This window comes from Cebus imitator, unplaced genomic scaffold (assembly GCF_001604975.1).
Source record: "Cebus imitator isolate Cc_AM_T3 unplaced genomic scaffold, Cebus_imitator-1.0 Scaffold129, whole genome shotgun sequence".
NCBI lineage: Eukaryota > Metazoa > Chordata > Mammalia > Primates > Cebidae > Cebus > Cebus imitator.
The window spans coordinates 6,345,368-6,366,214 of NW_016107444.1; the positions used below are offsets into that span (position 1 = coordinate 6,345,368).

Here is a 20,847-nt window from a genome sequence, read left to right on the forward strand (position 1 = left end):
TGGGAGGGAGGGTGTGGGGGGCTGGGAGATAGGGTGCGAGGGGGGCTGGGAGGGGGGCTGGGGCGTGTCGGCTGCCCTCTCCCCCCCCAGGAGCAGCGAGCTGTGAAGGGAGCCGCGTGCGGACAGCCTTTCCCGGGAGTGGGGTCTGAGCTCGCCGCCTCCCTTCTCCCGCCTCCAGCGCGGGGCCCTCCGGTGTCAGCTCCGGGGAGGGAGGCGTCGGGCGGGTCTGCCGTCCGACCTGGCTTCGTTTCAGCTGCCTCCCCGTGCTCCAGGCCCGGAGACGTTCAGCGCCCCCGGAGTCCTGCTGAGCCGCAGCGGCCCCGAGGTCTCGGCCAGCTTCGACGGCTCCGCCGCGGTCTCAGTGACCGCGCTCTCCAGCGCCCTCCACGCCTCCGCCAGCCTCCCGCGGGAGTACCGGGACCGCACCGAGGGCCTCCTGGGTGAGGGCGGCTCGGACCTGCCTCTGCGTGCGGCGCTGGGCTTCCCTTCCCGTCCTGGGGCGCAGCCCTCGGGCCCGGAGCGGGCCTGGGGGGGACTTCTCCGCCTGCGCTAAGGCTCCCCCCACCTCCTCCGGCTCCAGGGGAGCGGCAGGGCGGGCTCCGGCGAGGCGGGGCGGGGGCACGACCGTCCTCCCTCCTTCCCTCTTGCCTCCCGCACCCCTCCCGCCCTCCTGCATCTCTGCCCCCCCTAAGCAGAGGGCGGCGTGTGAAGGCCCGGCCCCCCCCAGCTCCCCTGGAGGCCTGACCGCAGGTGCAAAGGCAGAAGCTCGGGTCCCGGCCGCTCCTCCCTGCGTCCCCCGATGCGGGCCGGGAAGGGGACAGCCGCGTGCCCAGCGTGGCCAACCTCCCACTCTGTCCCTCAGGGATCTGGAATGACAACCCGGAAGACGACTTCAGGATGTCCAACGGCTCCGCCATTCCCCTGAGCAGCTCTGAGGCCACGCTTTTCCGCTATGGAATGACCTGTGAGTCTGGGCAGAGTCCTGGGGCAGATAGGGCAGATGGGGCAGATGGGGCAGGCCGGGCTGAGGTGAGCCGGTGTGCTCCTGTCGCCTCCCTCGGGCCTGTAGGAAGCAGGTCGGAGGGGTCTGTGCTGCCCCAGGTCTGTCCCCTCCGCTGCCAACCCAGCTGTATCTCTCTACCTGGGGAAGAGCAGGGCGGGGTGGAGGGCCTCTCTCATTGCAGCAGGCGCTTCCAGACTCATGCTGGAAACCGTTCTGGCCCTGCACTCCCGCCGCCCCAAGCCACGTAAAGTGAGGGGCAGGGTGGACACAGACAGAGTGAGGCTGAGTGCCACACCTGACACACGGCCGTGAGCCCTGCGTGTTCCATGTTACAGGGGAGATCAACAGGACAGGCCTCCTCGGGGACAGGAACGACCCGCTGCCCCCCGGCTTCAGCCCTGTTTTCTACGACCAGCTGCAAACCAACAGCTCCCTGGATGAAGATTTGATCTCCAGCTGCAACGGAGACAGAGCCTGCATCTACGACGCCCTCGCCACGCGCAGCGCAGGCGTTGGACTTCACACCCTGGCGCTCCGTAAAACCTACGAGCGGGTGAACGCCACCGTCAGTAAGTGGCCCGAGGCCCCAGGAGGCCTTTTCAGAGCCGGGGGCTGAGGAGGAGCAGCCCTCCCTGACCCTGCTTGGCCCTGCGCCTCTGCCTTCACCGAGCAGATTCTTCCCCGGCTCAAACCCTCTCCATCCTTGCGGTGGCCTCAGGCCTGTTCAGTCCGGTCCCGCCGCTTCCCAGAGATCTTCTCCTCGCGCTCTACCCCTTCCCAGCTCCCTCCACTCCAGCCCCGGGCTCCTCTGTGTTCTTCAGACACACCAGGCTTCGCACATGCTGTTCTCTCCCTGGACAGTCACAGGCTTGCCCCTCCCGCTCATCTCCTTTATGCCAATGTCCCCTCCCCTGCGAGGCCTCTCTTGGCCAACCTAAAATGTCACGTTCACCCACACTTCCTGTTTGCCTTCCCTGCTTTATTCTTTTCTCCTTAGCATTTATTATTACTCAACGTATTTTATAATTTTCACAGGAATCTTTTTTATTCATTAATGACTGTATCCTCACTCCCCAGACAGTGCCAGCCACTTAGCTCAATAAATACTTGTTAAATGACTGAAAAACTGTGAAACAGAAGTGGCAGGGCTCCAAGAAACAGACCCATGAAAAGGTTTCTCTCCCTCTGTATTTCCGGACAAATGCAATGTCCGTTTAGACATTCCCCTCCAGGTTTTCAGCCCTTTGCCAAAGGCACAGCTCTGTGATGGTCTAAACAAGCCTGCTCTGTAATTCACTTTTTGTCACACCCAGCATAGCAGTGTGTTCAGGAAAGATTATGAAAGGAAACTCTTTTTGAGGAGGTGGGGGAGAGAAAGAGAACTAAAGATTTGAACAGGTGGGCAGCACAGTCCCAAGCTGCTGTGCTTCGGTCTGAGAGCAGGCTCCTTCTTCCAGAGGTGGGTCCCAGTCCTGGGAACACCTCACATATATTGTAGCTGAGAAAGAGAAGAGGCTGAGGAAGCAGGGGACTGTCCTGCCTTGGAACCCCCATCCCCTCTTTGTGTTTCAGATCAGTACCCGCCCTCCATCGAGGGTAGCCCTGTGGTTGAAGCCTACAAGGGGCAGACCGTGCTGATTCAGTACACCAGCAATGCTGAGGATGTCACCTTCATGCTCAGAGACAATTGTACCGACTTTAAGCTCTTCGGTAAGAATGTTTGACTGGGGAAAGTGGGGAGGTAGGTAGGGGATGAGGTCAGAATCAAACTTTGGGAAATTTTGCATCGCTATACCCAGCAAAACTTCCTGTCACTCGTTCATTTGAATATCCAGGACTGGCATTTCTTTGGAACGATACCTATAACTCAAATAGGTGTCCCCCAGGCCAGGTGCCGTGGCTCATGCCTGCAATCCCCGCTCTTTGGGAGGCTGGGGCAGGTGGATCACCTGAGGTCAGGAGTTTGAGACCAGCCTGGACGACATGGTGAAACCCCTTCTGTACTAAAAATATAAAAGATAGCCAGGCGTGGTGGTAGGCGCCTGTAATCCCAGCTACCTGGGAGGCTGAGGCAGGAGAATCACCTGAGCCCGCGAGGCAGACGTGGCAGTGAGCCGAAATCGAATCACTGCACTCCAGCCTGAGCAACAGAGCAAGACTCCACCTCAACAAAAAAGGAACTGATTCAAAGATTATTTAATCTCAATCTGATCATATGCAGCCGTCTTTAATTATCATTATGCATTCACCAAATTATTAGAAAATCAAGTGCAACAGTTTAAAATTACCAATCACAACATTTTTGTATCTATCAAAGGAAGCATCTAATGCAGGACAAAATTTAAACTAATATAAAAAATACTTTTGTTCACTGCCTTTCTTGCTCTTTTTATGTGTGGTAACCACGTTTACCCAGCTGTGTCTCTCCTCTTCTGGTTTCCTGGACCAGGACCCAGTAAGGCGTCATGGGTCCCTCTCTGTAAAGGTGTTAGGGACTCCGAGGCCTGCATCCGTGATCGGGGCCAAAGGGTCAAAGCACAGGGGACGCCGCTGTCTGTCTGTTACCAACACTAATTCTGCGGTGGCTGTTCTTGGCTAAACCAAAGCCCCCAGGGAGCGTGTTCTGCGTTCCCTTTGCCTCTGCCTGAGTTCCTTTCTCTCTGTGTGTCAGAAGGGACTGCTGTGCCCGCATCCCCTTTGCCCATGTGTGTCTTCCCAGGTGTAAGACAATGGCACTGGGAGATTTTCTTCTCCACCGGGCTCCACACTTGAAGAATTACATTCGTCTGTCACTTCCTTTCAACCTGCTGTTTTAAGGAGACTTTCATATTTTCTTGAGAAATATAAATTTGATCAGAAGATATGTCGCCGTCTTTCACTCTAGTCCGGTGTCTGAGGGGGCGTCTGGTCAAAGGTCCAGGAAGTGGGGGTGGGTGAGAAATCAGGGCAAAGGATGGGGCTGCTGTGACACTGAAGCCAGTTTGAGTGGTGTGTAGCCCGGGGAGGTGCCTGGAGGATCCCGGCATTGTCCTGTATACCCGAGGTTGGCCCATCCTAGTGCAAGCCCAGGCAGGGCTGCCCTTTGGGGTTTCTTCAGGGGAAAACTGCTTTCCCCTCTGTGGTGTCCCCTGCTACAATCAGTAAGTTGGGCTGGTGTGACCTCCTTCCAGCTGGGAGTGTGACCAGGATTAGCCCCGCATACCAGCCTTGCTCAAAGAAAATGACCAGTGAGATCTGTCTGGGGCAGGGGGAGGGTGGTTTCAGAGGGGTGGGGGAAGCCTGCATCAGCAATCGGGGTTTTAGATGCCAGGGTGCATCAGACCACAGAGCACAGGAGTCTCCCAGCTCTCAACGATCTCATTTTCCCTGGGGCAGAGAATGGGACATTGCTGTGGACACCCAAGTCGCTGGAGCCATTCTCTCTGGAGATTCTAGCAAGAAGTGCCAAGACGGGCTTGTCCTCTGCACTCCAGCCCAGGACCACGGTCTGCCACTGCAGTGCAAAGAGCCAGTGTTTGTACAACCAGACCAGCAGGGTGGGCAGCTCCTCCCTGGAGGTGAGTGTTGGGAGGAGGTGGAGGAGTTTCTGCACTGAGGGATGCTGTGTTTCTGCCCCTCCTGGGCGTGTCTGTGTTGGGAGGTGGGTGGAGCTCTGACAGATGAGTAGAGAGGATACCAGTCTTAGGCCATAAACTCACCTGGGAAGAAAGAGAACCTTTTTTTTTTTTTGAGGCAGAGTTTTGGTCTTGTCGTCCAGGCTGGAGTGCAGTGGCACGATCTCAGCTCACTGCAACTTCGCCTCCTGGGTTCAAGCGATTCTCCTTTCTCAGCCTCTTGAGTAGCTGGGACTACAGGTGCCTGCCACTATGCCTGCTAATTTTTGGTATGTTTAGTAGAGACGGGGTTTCACTGTGTTGTGTTGACCAGGCTGGTCTCGAACTCCTGGCCTCAGGTGATACGCCCGCCTCAGCCTCTCAAAGTGCTGGGATTACAGGGGTGAGCCACCGCCTCCGTCCTAGAGAACTTTCTTTATTGCTTATAGTTTGAACTGAATGTTTATCTCCTACCTCCCCCTCTGCCAGATTGGCAGGAAACTTCCACCTCCGTCTTCCTCACCGTGCCCAGTGGTTCCCAGTTCCACAGTTCTGCGGCGAAGCCCAGCAGAGGGCCCTGAGCTGTGGGGTGGGAGGTGGGCATGGGGTCCCTGGGCATGAGTCCACACAGGTTTCCATCACAGCTCTGCCCTCCATCTCCCCTTCAGACCCAGGGAGATGCGCCGCCGCTTCTGTGCCTTGCTCAGACACAGGAAACCTTTTACGAGGCTGCTTCCGGCCCCGTCTCCCTAGAAGCCCCTCACAGCATTTCTCCCTGGATAGCATCATCACGGTGCTGGGGAGACAGCTGCGGGTCCCCCCACTCCTGGCAGCTCCAAGCCCCTTTGCTTTGTCTTTCACTGTCTCCTTCCAGCTAAAAGAAACATCTTTTCCAGTTTGGAGACATGACTTTCTCTCCTTCCAGCTAAAAGAAACATCTTTTCCAGTTTGGAGACATGACTTTCTCTCCTTCCAGCTAAAAGAAACATCTTTTCCAGTTTGGAGACATGACTTTTCCATGTTTCTAGCCAAGATCCTCGGCCTCATTCCACAACTCTTGTCCTGTCTGCTTTTTCATTTTTCTTTTTGGTTGTAAAGAAAGAGCCAGAAAGGAAAGTGTTTATCTGGCAACACAAACCACCTCCTTCACCCCTTACACACACACACACACACACACACACACACCCCTACCCCCTTCTGAAGCATGAGCAGAGAATGAGCACTTGAAAGGGATGGAGGTAAGGAGGGCTGGGGGGCTGAGGGGTGGAGAAGGATAAAATACACAGTGGGAAAAAGAGAGATTGAAATTGATGTGCCACTCTATGTGTCCCCAAATAGCCACTCTTGGGAGTAGAACGTGTTAGAGATTCCATTTTAGGGAGATTCCCTGGGTCGTTTCAGTAAGGGAGTTTGAGAGGGGAGTCGGGAGCCTGGTGAGCCACAGCCGTTGCTGGGCTGTTGTTCTGGTTGCTGCATTTCTTACGGTGCTTAGCAGGGAGGCTCTGTCTTCCTGGCTTGGGAGTCAGCAAAGGAGGTCAAACTTCAGCTTAGATGAAATCCAGTTTGCAGGCCACATGGGAGGATGAAGCAGGCGGATTGCTTGAGCTCAGGACTCCGAGACCAGCCTGGACAATATGGCCAGACCCCGTGTCTACTAAAAATCAAAAAATTAGCTGGGTGTGTTGGCACATGCCTGTCATCCCAGCTTTTCAGGAGGCTGAGGCACAAGAATTGCTTTAACTCTGGAGGAGGACATAGCAGTGAGCCGAGATTGAGACACTACACTCCAGCTGGGCAACAGAATGAGACTCTGCCTCATAAAAAAAAAAAAAAAAAAGAAAGAAAGAAAAGAAAAATACAAAAAGTGGGCATGATAGCACATGTCTGTAGTCCCAGCTCCTCCCTAGTGGGAGGATGGGAGGTGGGAGGACAGCTTTTGAGCCTGGAGGTGGAGTTTGCAGTGAGCAGAGATCAAGACACTGCACTCCAACCCGGGTGACAGGGTGAGACCCTGTCTCAACATAAATAAATAAATTAGGAATCCAGTTTTCCGGCAGTAGTAGAGCACACACACACACACACACACACATGTACACACTCATTTCATTCATGCATTCGGTCAGTCATTCATTCATTCCCTGTCTGTCTTACTCTGGAAAGCATTTTAGGCAAGGAGCTACAGTGTGAGAGGGACGAGGCTGAGCTCCTGGTGCAGGACGGGGGGGGTCAGGGCAAACAATGACCCGGGGAGGCCAGATGGGCAGCACTACCGTGTGGCTTTAGGCAGGGCCTTGCAGCCCCCAGGCCTGGCCCAAGACGGTGCTCGGTAGGTGCTGGCAGAGCTAAGACATGACTCAGGGTCCACCGGTTCTCAAGCCAGAGACATGACTCAGGGTCCACCGGTTCTCAAGCCAGAGGGATCCATCAGAAACACCCAGAAGCCCTGACTAGTTTGGTTTCCTGGCCTCCCTGTGATCAGCAACCCTTCTCCAGGTGGCTGGCTGCAAGTGTGACAGGGGCACCTTCGGCCGCTACTGCGAGCGCTCTGCGGACGCCTGTGAGGAGCCGTGCTTTCCAAATGTCAGCTGCGTTCCTGGGAAGGGCTGTGAGGCCTGCCCTCCAGGCCTGACTGGGGATGGGCGGCACTGTGCCGGTGAGCTGGGAACAGGGCCTGGAGGAGGGGCTTCGGGGACAGGTGGTAGCTCAAGTGTGGAGACAGCCAAAGGCAGTCCCTTTCTCTCCCATTTCCAGCAAGCCTTAGAACGCCCAGTCTAGGTAGGCTTGGAAAGCGGGTGGTAGATGGTGTGGGGCTGAAGGAGAAGAGGTGGTACAGGCACAGGGGAGGGGACAGTGCTCAGCGCCCCCGAGACATTGATGGGGAAAACCCCAGGCCAAAGTGAAGATGGGGCGGTGAAGAGAGGAGACTTCAGCGGCCAGCGAACCAGGAAAGCTGGGTCCTCAGGCTCCCTGGGCGTCTTCAGAGACACGAGGCCCAGGTCTCTGCATCTCACAAATCAGGACATTTGGGGGTACTGGCACGGGGATCCAGCAGTAAAGGTACCTGATTTTCCCTTTGAGTCCTCCCAGCCATCTGTCCCTCCCGCTCTGAGCCACCAGAGTCTGACGAGGGAGATCACAGTGAGGCCTTTACCCAGCCCCTAAGGCACCCAAATACAATCTAGAGATCACTGTGCCTTCAGAGCCAAGGCCAGAGTGGGTGGGAGTGCAGCTTTGATAAAGGCAGAAAAGGAGATGGAAGTGAGAGGGGAGAATGTGGGGAGAGCCGGCCCGGGCCCTCCTCTGCCGGCCTTCGGGGTCCTTTCTGAAGCAGAGGGTCTGAGAAACACTCCACTCCCACTGCATAAGTGGAAGAATACCTGCCTGGCGGAGGAAGAGTGTTTCCCTGCAGAGAAATGCCTGGAAAAGGGGAGAAGGAGGGTCTGGGGTTCCGAGTGGCCCACAGCAGGACACCGCAGGAAAGAAACCAGGCCTGTCCCAGAGCGGTTTTCCACGGGCTGGCTCTCCCTCTGCTGCCCACTGCTGCTGACCTCCCTGCTCCCTCTGCAGCTCTGGGCAGCTCTCCCCTCTGTCGGAACCAGTCCTGCCCTGTGAATTACTGCTACAATCAAGGCCACTGCTACATCTCCGAGGCTCTGGGCTGCCAGCCCTCGTGCACCTGCCCCCCAGCCTTCACCGACAGCCACTGCCTCCTGGCTGGAAACAACTTCACTCCGACTGTCAGCCTGGGTACCACCAGATACCCTGTCATCCCCACCTGTCACTTCTCCCACCTTTGGGGAAGATGGGGACGCTCTGGGGTCACGGCACAGAGCTCCAGGCTTCTCTGGGGTGCTGTAAGGTGTGGGCTGCGGGAGCTGGTGAGGGCCGCTGTCACGGCGAGGACCATGGGCTTGTGGACCTACTGAGGAAGGGTGGAGGCAGAGACCTCATAGCTGGCTCAGGTAGATGAGAGTCAGGGAGACCCTGACCAGAAGGGAATGAGCACTAGGGTGAGGGCCACTTCTCCTGATTTCTTCAGTGACCTTCTGTCACTGTGGAATGGAGTAGTCTCCCTGGGCTGGCCCAGCAAACTTCTTGGGTAAGTCTGGGTAAACCACGGGGTGATGATGAATTTCCTTCTCCCATCTCCAGAACCTCCCCTAAGAGTCATCCAGCTCTTGCTCAGCGAAGAGGAAAATGCCTCCATGGCAGACGTCAACGCCTCGGTCAGTGCTACAGGCAGCGCTCTGGGTGGGAAGGAGAGCTTGGGGGTTCAGGCCAGGGCTGAGCCATCACTGGGCACCCTTCATCTCGTCATCCATCTGGATTCAGTTGCCAGAGGAGGCCGGAGCCTCTTGCCCCCTGGGAGGTGCAGGTGGTTAGGAAGTGAGGAAGGCTCAGGACAGAAACCTCAGAAGGGGTTGGAGTCACCAACTCATCATGAGCAGAGCCAGGGTGCCAAGTCACCCCAGCCTCTCCCTCTAAGAATCTCTCAGGACCTGTACTTCTTGGGTGTTATCTGGAAGAAAACAAAGGGCATTTCACGTCCAGGGAGTCTTCCCTGGCTTCCCAGAGGGAACTGGGGGCTCTGTCTTGGCTCCCATGCCATACCTCAGTCACAGGCAAAGTAGCGCAATTGCTGAGTTGTTGCAGCTCTGAATCCTGCACACCCAGATTCAAAACCCCTGCCCTGCCACTCACTAGAACAAGTGTGCTAATTAGACACATTATATAACGGGTCATCTGTAAACACAGGGACAGTCATAGCACCTGAGTCAATAGGTTGTATCACCGTTTAAAAGACAATCTGTGGCCGGGCGCGGTGGCTCAGGCCCGTAATCCCAGCACTTTGGGAGGCCGAGGCAGGCGGATCACGAGGTTAGGAGCTCAAAACCAGCCTGACCAACGTGGTGAAACCCCGTCTCTACCAAAAATACAAAAATTAGCAGGGCACAGAGGTGCACGCCTGTAGTCCCAGCTACTCAGGAGGCTGAGGCAGGAGACTCGCTTGAACCCAGGAGGTGGAGGTTGCAGTGAGCCGAGATCGTGCCTCTGCACTCCAGCCTGGCGACAGAGTGAGACTCCATCTCAAAATAACAACAATGTGTGTAGAGCAGTGCGATGTCCGACATACAAGTACTCAGAAATTACTTTAGCTATTTTGGCTGCTGCTAGCACAGCACTCCACATGGTGAGATCTGCTGACAGCTGTCACCTGCACCAGACTGCGCACTCTTTGAAGTTAGACTCCTCCTAAGTCACCTTGACACCCGCAGCCCCGACCACCTCCTAGTTCTGCCTAAACAATCGATGTCCAATGTGCTGGGGCAGGGGCCAAAAGTTGTGGATCAGAGGCAAGGAGGGGCCACGCACGTCAGATCCTCCGCTTGTCATATGAGGCCTAGGAGGGGAGAGAATGGAAAACGCTTCCCTCACAACAAATATTAAGGACCCGTGACAGTCACTGGACTAGGCCAGAGGGCGAGGATGCGGAGCTGGGCGAGCCATGTGTCCGGGTCCTGGGACTCACATTCAAGGAGGAAACAGGGATGAACAAACGCGTCAAGGTGGGGGAGGCTCTCCTCTCTGGATGGGGCCTCACACCCACCCCCACCGCCCATCGCCCCTTCCCTCGTCCCCTGCCCTAGGTGGCATACAGACTGCGGACCCTGCACGTGCGGGCCTTTCTCTACAACAGCGAAGTGAACCCAATGTAAGTGGGACGGTGACCCCCGAGCCCCAGGTCTTCTTCCTCACCGGGCCCCGGCCCTCACCGTCACCCTCCCACACAGCGATTCCCCAGCACCGGCCTCAGAAAGCCCCGTTCAATACTGGACGGTCACCTCGCAGTTCCAGTACCGCCCTGGGGGCCCTGTCATCCACTTCCTGAACAACCAGCTGCTGGCCGCCGTGGTGGAGGCGTTCTTACACCGGCAGGTTCCACAGAGGCGTGAGGAGCCCAGGAGCGACGTGGTCTTCCAGCCCCTCTCCAGGGAAGACGTGCGTGATGTGACGGCCGGTGAGTCGGTCCATCCGGGGACGGTGTGGGACAACTGCGGTGGGCGGGTGAACCCAGGGTGCTTCAGCCCCCACACACGTTAATTTAGTTTTTCTTTGTTTGGCTTTGAGAGAAAACGTAAACATTTTATCCAGCTGCTTTTTGGATTCAGGAGCAGGAGCACCCAGTGCTGCCAAGGCAGCCACATGCGTCCGGCTTCACGGAGCGAGCGCTCCAGCCCCAGCCTTGCGGACCGCGGCTGCCCACGGAACGGCAGCAATTTTCATAAAATTGCTCCTGTTTTCTTAAAGTGCCATTGCACTTAAACATACACAAGGGCATCGCCGTCGTCTCTGCCCCCCAGCTGGAGGACGTGAAGCTAGAGACTGGCCAGGGAAGGATGTGCTTGCACCCTCCCCAGGCCAGGCCTCAGTACCCCACCTGAAAATGAGGTGGGGTTTCTGAGCCGCCTTTCAGCGCTGACGGCCCAGCCCCTGTTCTCCCGGAACAGGAAGAAGTTGGCAAGCTTGTCAGAGAAGGAAAAGAATAACGCACCCTATTTTCTGGATGGGGCAGAGAATAGAGGAGTGGCCATCCCAAACATAACAGAAACTGCCGTTTGACTCGGGTCCAGGAGCAAGCAAGAGCTTCTTCTAGAATCCAGGTTAAGCCCCCTGTCTCCTGGAGGAATAAGGAGAAATCCCTCAGAACTACTCTGTGTTGGCGAGTTTGGGGTCGGAGGAGCAGGAAGGCGAGCTCTGATTGCGCTACTAAGGAGAGCCTTGGCCAGGCACGGCGGCTCACACCTGTAATCCCAGCACTTTGGGAGGCCAAGGCGGGTGGATCACCTGAGGTCAGAGTTCGAGACAAGCATGGCCAACCTGGTGAAACCCTGTCTCTACTAAAAGTACAAAAATTAGCCAGGCATGGTGGCACACAGCTATAATCCCAGCTACTCAGGAGGCTGAGGCGAGAGAATAACTTGAGCCCGGGAGGCACAGGTTGCAGTGAGCTGAGATTGTGCCACTGCACTCCAACCTGGCGACAGAGTGAGACTCTGTCTCAAAAAAAAAAAAAAAAAAAAAAAAAAAATAACGGGTAATTTTTTTTTTTTCTTGAGAGAGAGTTTCCCTCTTCACCCAGGCTGGAGTGAAGTGGCGTGATCTTGGCTCACTGCAAACTCCACCCCCCAGGTTCAAGTGATTCCCCTGCCTCAGCCTCCTGAGTAGCTGGGATTATAGGTGCACACCACCACACCCAGCTAATTTGTGTATTTTTAGTAGAGACTGGGTTTCACCATGTTGGCCAGGCTGGTCTTGAACTCCTGACCTAAGGCGATCCACCCGCCTTGGCCTCCTAAAGTACTAGGATTACAGGCGTGAGTCACCGTGCCTGGCTGAAAACCTAAAATTTTTATTATATAAGAAGTATCATATGTTTATTGCAGAAACTTTAGGAAACATACATTTAACAAAAAGAAGAGAGAAGAAAGAAAAACCTGTAATTCCAATCCCCAGAGACAACAACATTTTGTACATACCCTTCTGAACTTTCTTTTATGCCTAGGAACCTTCACACGTTGGTTTTTTATTGAAGGATCGAATCATTCCTAATGTCTGACAACCTCCTCCTTACACAGCTGTGAACAGAGTATCTCATCTATCATGTCCATATTCCCATTTGACATATTGCCTTATAATGGTGTGTTTGAATGTAGTGTCACATTTTAAAATATGTTATAATAATCATTTCCATTTTTTGAGTGTTTACTGTGTGTCGGGCAGTGTACTAAGTATTGTGGACATATTATCTCATTTAAATCTCACCGCAGTGTAAGTTCCTATGCTTTTAAACACAAGGAAACTGAAGCTGCAAGAGATAAGGAACGTTCGTTCCCGGAATCACACAACTAGTTAGGAGCAGAGTTTGAGTTTCAACTCAGGTCTGGCCACCTTCAAAGCATTTCCCATAGGAAACTGTCATCCCTGGTAACGACATGCAGTGGTTTATTTAACCAGACCCCACTTCTGAAACGTTGCTACCATTGTCCACCGTGCTGATCTGAATGTCCAGGGACATGTGTCTGAAACGTTGCTACCATTGTCCACCGTGCTGATCTGAATGTCCAGGGACATGTGTATCCGTGCACTTCTCTAGCCGTTTCTCAGAAGAATTTCGTGTTCATCGGTTGCTTTCTGTGTTCACCTGTGTTCCTTCTGACAGTGAACGTGAGCATGCTGAGGGCTTACTTCACATGCAGTGGCTACAAGGGCTATGAGCTGGTTTACGACCCCCAGAGCGGTTTCACCTGTGTGTCCCCGTGCAGTAGGGGCTACTGTGACCAAGGAGGCCAGTGCCAGCACCTACCCAGCGGGCCCCACTGCAGGTGCGTAGGGCCACGGCCAGGAGTGGATGAGTGCTGGGGAGCCCAAGCTGGGCAAGACCCTGCAAGGGCCCAGGAATTAGGATGGCTCCCTTTGAGATCGGAGAGAAATCGGAGGCCAGGGAAGAGGGACAGTGGAGAAAAGGCGGGTTGTGAGTGCCTGCTTTGTGTGGAGAAGAAAGGTGCTATACTACCTCTGAGACCCAGAGGAGCCACAGCGGGTATTAGAACCACTTCAAAGATGAGAAAATGGCAGCTGAGAGATGAGAAGGAAACTGCCCGGGGACCCAGTAGGTTAAGAGCAGGGTATGGTTTCCAAAGCCAAACTTTTTTATTTTTTAATTTTTGAGACTGAGTATCTCTCTGCCACCCAGGCTGGAGTGCAGTGTTGTGTTCTCAGCTCACTGCAACCTCTGCCTCCTGGGTTCAAGCAATTCTCCTGCCTCCACCTCCCCAGGAGCTGGGATTACAGGTGCGCGCCACCACGCCTGACTAGTATTTGTATTTTTAGTAGAGACGGGGGTTTCACCATGTTGGTTCAGGCTGGTCTTGAACTCCCAACCTCAGGTGATCCGCCCACCTTGGCCTCCCAAAGTGCTGGGATTACAGGCAGGAACCACCATCCCTGGCCTAGGCCCACGTTTTAAAGCCCACACCTGCCTCCTTTGCCCAGTGGTCTCTTCGGCATGACCTCAGGGCTGACTCAGTCTCTCTCTCCAGAGAGTGGGGCGAGCCCAGCCTCTCCTAGAGAACCTCCTCTGCCCCAGCAGAAGAAGAGAGGCTGGGAGGCTGAGCACCCACCTCTGACCACGCTGTCTCTCTCTCGGTCCCCAGCTGTGTGTCCTTCTCCATCTACACGGCCTGGGGTGAGCGCTGTGAGCACCTGAGCATGAAACTCGAAGCGTTCTTCGGGATCTTCTTTGGGGCCCTCGGTGCCCTCTTGCTGCTGGGGTTCGGGACGTTTGTGGTCCTGCGCTTCTGGGGTTGCTCCAGGACCAGATTCTCCTATCCTCTGGACACGGAAAGCTGAGGCATCACCTTGAAGGGGCAGCTGTGGCCTAGGATACCTCAAGACCCACCCCGTCCTCACCACACACCTAAGATGCCATTGCTTTTGAGACTGGAAAAGGGAAGGTGACTGAAGACTGCTGGGATTCTTCGAGGAGAATGAATACTGGGCCTCAAGACAAGACTGTGCCTTGTGGGTAGGCGCAGGGGCACACGGGGGGCCATAAGGACCAAACGTGCATGGATGGGTCCTCACACGGACACACCCACACCCACAGGAGGACACTGGCCTGCGCACACATGCAAGTGCGTGTGCACACACCTATACATACACACACGTGCACACACACGTGCACACATACACATACACACACACGTGTGCGCACACGCGCACACACACCTACATGCACACACACGTGTGCGCACACACACACATGCACACACACATACACGTGCACACACGCACGCACACGCATGCACACACACACACACATGCACACGCACACACACACCCACAGGAGGACACTGGCCTGTGCACACACCTACACGTAAACACACACGTGCACACACACCTACATGCACACGTGCGCGCACACACGTACACACACATACACGTGCACACACACGTGCGCGCACACGCGCACGCACACCTACATGCACACACGTGTGCGCTCACACATACATGTACACACACATGTGCACACACGCACACACACGCATGCACACACACATACACATGCGCACACACACCCCCACAGGAGGACACTGGCCTGTGCACACATGCACATGTGTGCGCACACACCTACACGCACACACACGTGCGTGTGCACACACACGCACATACACATGCACACACACACACGCCAGATTTCATCATGCAGGGATGGCTCTAAGTTAACCAAAATGCTTCTGCACACAAAATTCTCTGGTGTACTTCTAATTAAAGTCTATTTAAATAAAGTCCCTCTGACTTTTTTTGTCTTCAAACGCAGGGATTCTATTCCTGATTTTCTTCTGGTGGCCAAAGGGCTGGGCACAGGCTTCTCCCCACCATCAGAGGGCACAGGGTGTGGAGGTGGCGTGTTGGGCAGATGGTAGAGTAGGAGCAGCTGGTCCAGCCCTGGTCAGCCCTTGGTTACCCATGTTGGAAATCCTCCCTTGCTCCCCCAATGTTGCTTCATGCTCCACATCACCTGCTTCTTCCCCCACCCTCTAAGGAGGACACAGATACCCCAAGATGGAGTGCCCCAGACTCTCTCTCCCAGGACCCCTCCCTGCCTGCTTGTCCGTCAATTTCACAAAATTGTAAAAGGATAAATGCAGTGTCTTTTCCTGTCTGGTGGCTGTCCCCATGCCCCTGTTTCATGGAAGAGGGATTAAACCATTTTGGCCCCCTGTCCAGGAACCAACTCAAGAAACGTGCCACCCCCCACCCTTAGATCTGGAGGACCTGATCCCTAATATACCTTCTCCGTCCTTTCCGGGACCCCAGACGGAGTGTTCTGAGGTTCTCCATCCCACAGCCCCTCAGCCCTACCCTGCCTCTACTAGTCCCCAGCAACCTGATCAGCTCCCACATCATCCTCTCAGCAGGCAGGACTCTTACACCTATCTGGTGTAACAACTCCAACACAACTGGTCCACAATTCCTGCAAAACCTCAATTCCAACTTTATGCAGAAACTAGGTAGCTGCCTCTTAGTTCTAAATCCCAAATCCCTGAAGAGAGAATCTGATTGGTCCAGTTTACGTCCGTTGTTTATGCCTGGTCCAATAAAATGCAATCATGGCGTGAGAAAGGAGGTCACGTGGCACAAAGTCTGTGTTCAAGCTCAGTCTTGTGGGTGGGTAAATGGTGTGAAGGAAGCACCCAAAGAAATATGATCTTTGATTGGGTGCAGTGGCTCATGCCTGTAATCCCAGCACTTTGGGAGGCCAAGGCAGGCGGATCACTTGAGGCCAGGAGTTTGAGACCAGCCTGGCCAACATGGTGAAACCCCGTCTCTACTAAAACACAAAAATTAGCCAGGGATGGTGGTGCACGCCTGTAATCCCAGCTACTCAGGAGGTTGAGGCAGGAGAATCTTTTGAATCTGGGAGGTAGAGGTTGCAGTGAGCTGAGATCGTGCCACTGCACTCCAGCCTGGGCGACAGAGCTCGCCTCTCTCTCTCTCTCTCTCCATATGTGTATATATATGACCTTTGTACTAGGGCTCTCTAGAGGGACAGGACTAATAGATGTGTATACGAAGCAGAGTTTACTAAGGAGTATTGACTCACATGATCACAAGGTGAAGTTCCACCACAGGCTGTCTGCAAGCTAAGAAAGAAGCCGGTCTGAATCCGACCTCAGAAGCAGGGAAGCCGACAGTGCAGCCTTCAGTCTGTGGCCAAGGGCCCGAGGGCCCCTGTCAAACCACTGGTGTAAGTGCAAGAGTCCAACAGCTGAAGAACCTCAAGTCCGACGTTTGAGGGCAGGAGGCACCCAGCGTGGGAGAAACGTGAGGCTGGAAGACTCAGCAAGTCTAGCCTTCCATGTTCCTCTGCCTGCCTTGCTCTGGGTATGCTGGCAGCTGATTAGATTGTGCCTACCCAGATTCAGAGTGGGTCTGCCTCTCCCGGTCCACTGATTCAAATATTAGTCTCCATTGGCAACACCCTCACAGACACACCAGGAACAATACGTTGCATCCTCAGTCCAATCAAGTTGACACTCACTATTTGCCATCACAGTCTTTGATCTGAGCAGACTCCAAACTGTCCACTCTATATGGAGAATGAGTTCTCCCAATAGGCAAAGCCACTGTCTTATGTACAGAGCTGTAGCTTTACCATTAGACTCCCCAAAGTGCAATGTAATGAAGTCTCCATACAAAAACATAGTCACAGCATTCATTTATCAAGAATTAAGCACACAACACAGAGGGGTTCACTGGTGAATTATACCAAATATTTAAGGAGAAAATAATACCTATTTTCTGCAATCTTTTCCAGAAGACAGAAGCAGGAGGACTACTCCCTAAGTCATTTGTCACTCTAATACCAAAACCAAAGACATTACCAGAAGACTAAAGACCAGTATCTCTCACAAAGATGCAAAAATTAGCAACAAAATATTAGCAAATCAAGTTCAACATATGTAAAAAAACAGCTAGTGCTCGACTTACGACCATGGTCGGGACCGCGGACCGGTCGTAACACAATTTGGTCGTAAGTTGAGTAGGCTATATGTACAGTTGAAATGGTGCACGTGGAGATGGTAGTGCTGCCGGAAGCTGGTCCGCACTGTTGTACGCCCACCTGGGCAACGTTTGCGCTGCCAGACGCGGAGCAGTCGTGGCTAGCGATTATGGTCGTAAAGTCGAATGGTCGTAAGTTGCATAGGTCGTAAGTCAATCAATACCTGTACAGGCCATGATGGCCGGGCGCAGTGGCTCACACCTGTAATCCCAGCACTTTGGGAGGCTGAGGCGGGGCAGATCATGAGGTCAGGAGATTAAGACCATCGTGGCCAACATGGTGAAAAATACAAAATTATCTGGGTGTGGTGTGGCATACCCGTAATCTCAGCTACTCGGGAGGCTGAGGCAGGAGAATCGCTTGAACTTGGGAGGCGGAGCTTGCAGTGAGCTGATATCACGCCACTGCACTCCAGTCTGGCGACAGAGCATGACTCCGTCTCAGAAAAAGAAAAGAATTACAGGCCATGACCAAGAGGGATTCATCCCAGGTATGCAAGACTGGTTCAATATTCAAAAATCAGCTAATATATCAACAGGCAAGAAGAAAAATGACATGATCATATCAGTAGATGTAGGAAAAGCATTTGACAAAATCCAACCCCTGTTCATGATAAAAATTCTCAGTAAATTAGAAATAAGAACTTCCTCAACTTGATAAAGAATATCTACAAAAACCTACAGCTAACATCATCCTTAACGGTGAGAAACTAGATGCTTTCCCCCAAGATTAGGAACAAGGCAAGGATGTCCCCTGTCACTACCGCTTTTCAACATCATGCGGAGGTCTTGGCCAGTGCAACAAGGCAAAAAAGGGAACTAAAAGGCATATAGACTACAAAGGAGGAAATAAAACTGTTTTTGTTCACAGATGTCACAATCATCTATGTAAAAGAATCTAAGGGCTGACAAAAGGAAAAATCCCTAGAACAAAGAAGCAATTTCAGCCAAGCTTCATGATGTAAGGATGGTGTCCCAAAGTTAACAGATTTCTTAGGTGCCAGCAAAGAACAATTGGAATTTAGAATTTAAAATATTTGAGAAAGACAGGAAACAAAAAAAAAATAATAATAATAAAATTTAAAATACATTACCATTTACATTAGCATCCCCCAAAATGAAATACTGAGATATAAATGTAACAAAATATGTACAAGATCTATATGAGGAAAACTATAAAACTCTGATGAAAGATATCAAGGAAAAACTTCACAAATGGAAAGATATTCTATGTTCATGAATAGGAAGACTCAATATTTTTTTTTTTTTTGAGACAGGGTCTCGCTCCGTCACCCAGGCTGGAGCGCAGTGGCGCCATCTCAGCTCACTGCCACCTCCGCCTCCCAAGTTCAAGTCATTCTCCTGCTTCAGCCTCCCAAATAGCTGGAATTACAGGCACCACCATCACACCTGGCTAATTGTTTTGTGTTTTTAGTAGGGACGGGGTTTTGACATTTTGGCCAGGCTGGTCTCAAACTCCTGCCCTCAGGTGATCCAACCGCCTCTGCCTCCCAAAGTGTTGGGATTACAGGTATGAGCCACTGCACCAGGCCAAAAGACTGAACATTATCAAGACAACAGTTCTCAATATTGAGAACAGCAGATCAAGATAGCTAACTTGATCTACAGATTCTACATAATAACACAATTAGTAAACTGGGTCTAAGTTTATGTGGAGAGGAAAAGATCCAAAATAGTCAACTCAATATTGATGGAGAACAGTCCCAGGACTAGTACCACCTGACTTCAAGGCTTACTCTAAAGCTGTAATAATGAAAACAGCATGATACTGGCAAAAGAATAGGCAGATAGATCAACGGAACAGGATAGAGAGCCCAGAGTATTATTAAAAGTAATGTTTCTAATAGACCTATATAAATGTGTCAACTGATCTTTGACAAAGGAGCAGAAGCCACACAATGGAGCACAGACAGTGTTTTCAACAAATAGACACTGGGACAAGTGAACATCCACACACGAAAAAAAAAATCTAGACACAGACCTTATACGTTTCATAAAAACGCAAAGCGAAGCATAAACCTCAGTAAAATGCAAAACTGTAAGACTCCAGAAGATAACAGGAGAAAACCTAAATGACCTTGGGTATGGTAATGGCTTTTTAGATACAATACCAAAGGCGTGATCCATGAAGGAAATCAGTGATGAGCTGAGCTTCATTAACATTAAAAACTTCTTCTCTGTGAAAGGCAATGGCTAGAGAATGAAAAGGCTAGTTGCAGACTGGGAGAAAACGTTTGCAAAAGTCACATCTGATAAAAGACTGTTATTTAAAATATACAAAGAGCTGGGTGCAATGACTCACACCTGAAATCCCAGCACTTTGGGAGGCCAAGGTGGGCAGATCCCTTGAGGTCAGGAGATCAAGACCAGCCTGGACAATACAGTGAAACCCCATCTCAACTGAAAATACAAAAATTAGCTGGACGTGGTGGCGCACACCTGTAATCCCAGCGACTTGGGAGGCTGAGGCAGTGAACTGTTTGAACCCAGGAGGTGGAGGTTGCAGTGAGCTGAGACCACGCCACTGTACTCCAGCCTGGGTGACAGAGCAAGACTTTGTCTCAAATAATTAATTATACAAATCAATTATATAACTCGTACAACTCAACAATAGGAAAATGAACAACCCAGTTTTTTTAAGGGGCAAAAAAAAAAAAAAAAACCATAACATGTCACTAAAGAAGATATTCACATGGCACATGAGCATCTGAAAAGATGGTGAGCGTCATACGTCATTAGGGAATGGCAGACAGCACGATGCCAATACACGCCTATTAGAATGACCAAAATCGCCTGGCACAGTGTCCCACACCTACGTTCCCAGCACTTTGGGAGGCGGAAGTGCGAGGATCACTTGAGCCCAGGAGTTTGAGACCAGTCTGGGCAACAAAGCGAGACCCCATGTCTACAAAAAATTTAAAAATGATATGGGTATGATAGCACATGACTGCGGTCCCAGCTACTCTGGAGGCTGAGGTGGGAGGATTGCTGGAGCCCAGGAGGTCGAGGCTGCAGTGAGCTGTGATCGCACCACTGCACTCCATGAGCACCACAGTGAGACCTTCAAAAGAAAAAGAAAAGAATGACCAAAGTTCATAGCACTGAAAACTTCAAATGCTGGTCAGGATATGGAGCAGCGGGGACACTCCTTCATTGCTGGTGGGAGGGCAAAATGCTACAGCCACTTCGGAAGACAATTTGGCAGCTTCTTACAAAATTAAACCATACTCTTACTATACAATCAGTCACACTCCGTGGTATTTACCCAAAGGGACGGAAAACTTTTTTGTCCACACAAAAACCTGTACATGGATGTTTATAGCAGCTTTATTCATAATTGCCAAAACTTGGAAGCAATCAAGATGTCCTTCAGCAGGGGACCTACGGAACATTCAGACGATGGAATGTTATTCAGTGCTAAAATGAGATGAACTATACAGCCATGGAATCCATACAGATAACCTAAATGCATATTACTATGTGAAAGAAAGCAATCTGAAAAGGCTACTTACCTCATGATTCCCACTATATGACATTCTGGAAAGGGCAAAATTATGAACACAGTAAAAAGATTCATGGTTGCCAGGGGTTAGGGCTGAACAG

The 20,847-nt window shown here is 52.3% G+C and overlaps 1 protein-coding gene across 1 annotated transcript in view; it reads left to right on the forward strand.

Annotated features, from left to right (window-relative positions):
• The window catches only part of MUC4 (mucin 4, cell surface associated), a 34,467-nt gene extending 20,183 nt beyond the window's left edge, over positions 1-14,284 (forward strand). Inside the window, exons 15-26 of the mRNA XM_017541005.2 lie at positions 217-440; positions 863-964; positions 1,339-1,572; positions 2,576-2,713; positions 4,379-4,560; positions 7,090-7,249; positions 8,164-8,343; positions 8,749-8,822; positions 10,245-10,309; positions 10,389-10,615; positions 12,818-12,980; positions 13,812-14,284. Coding sequence (XP_017396494.2) covers positions 217-440; positions 863-964; positions 1,339-1,572; positions 2,576-2,713; positions 4,379-4,560; positions 7,090-7,249; positions 8,164-8,343; positions 8,749-8,822; positions 10,245-10,309; positions 10,389-10,615; positions 12,818-12,980; positions 13,812-14,007 — 1,945 coding nt within the window. The 3' untranslated portion in view covers positions 14,008-14,284. The remainder of the gene's footprint in view (positions 1-216; positions 441-862; positions 965-1,338; positions 1,573-2,575; positions 2,714-4,378; positions 4,561-7,089; positions 7,250-8,163; positions 8,344-8,748; positions 8,823-10,244; positions 10,310-10,388; positions 10,616-12,817; positions 12,981-13,811) is intronic.
• Positions 14,285-20,847: the final 6,563 nt, after the last annotated feature.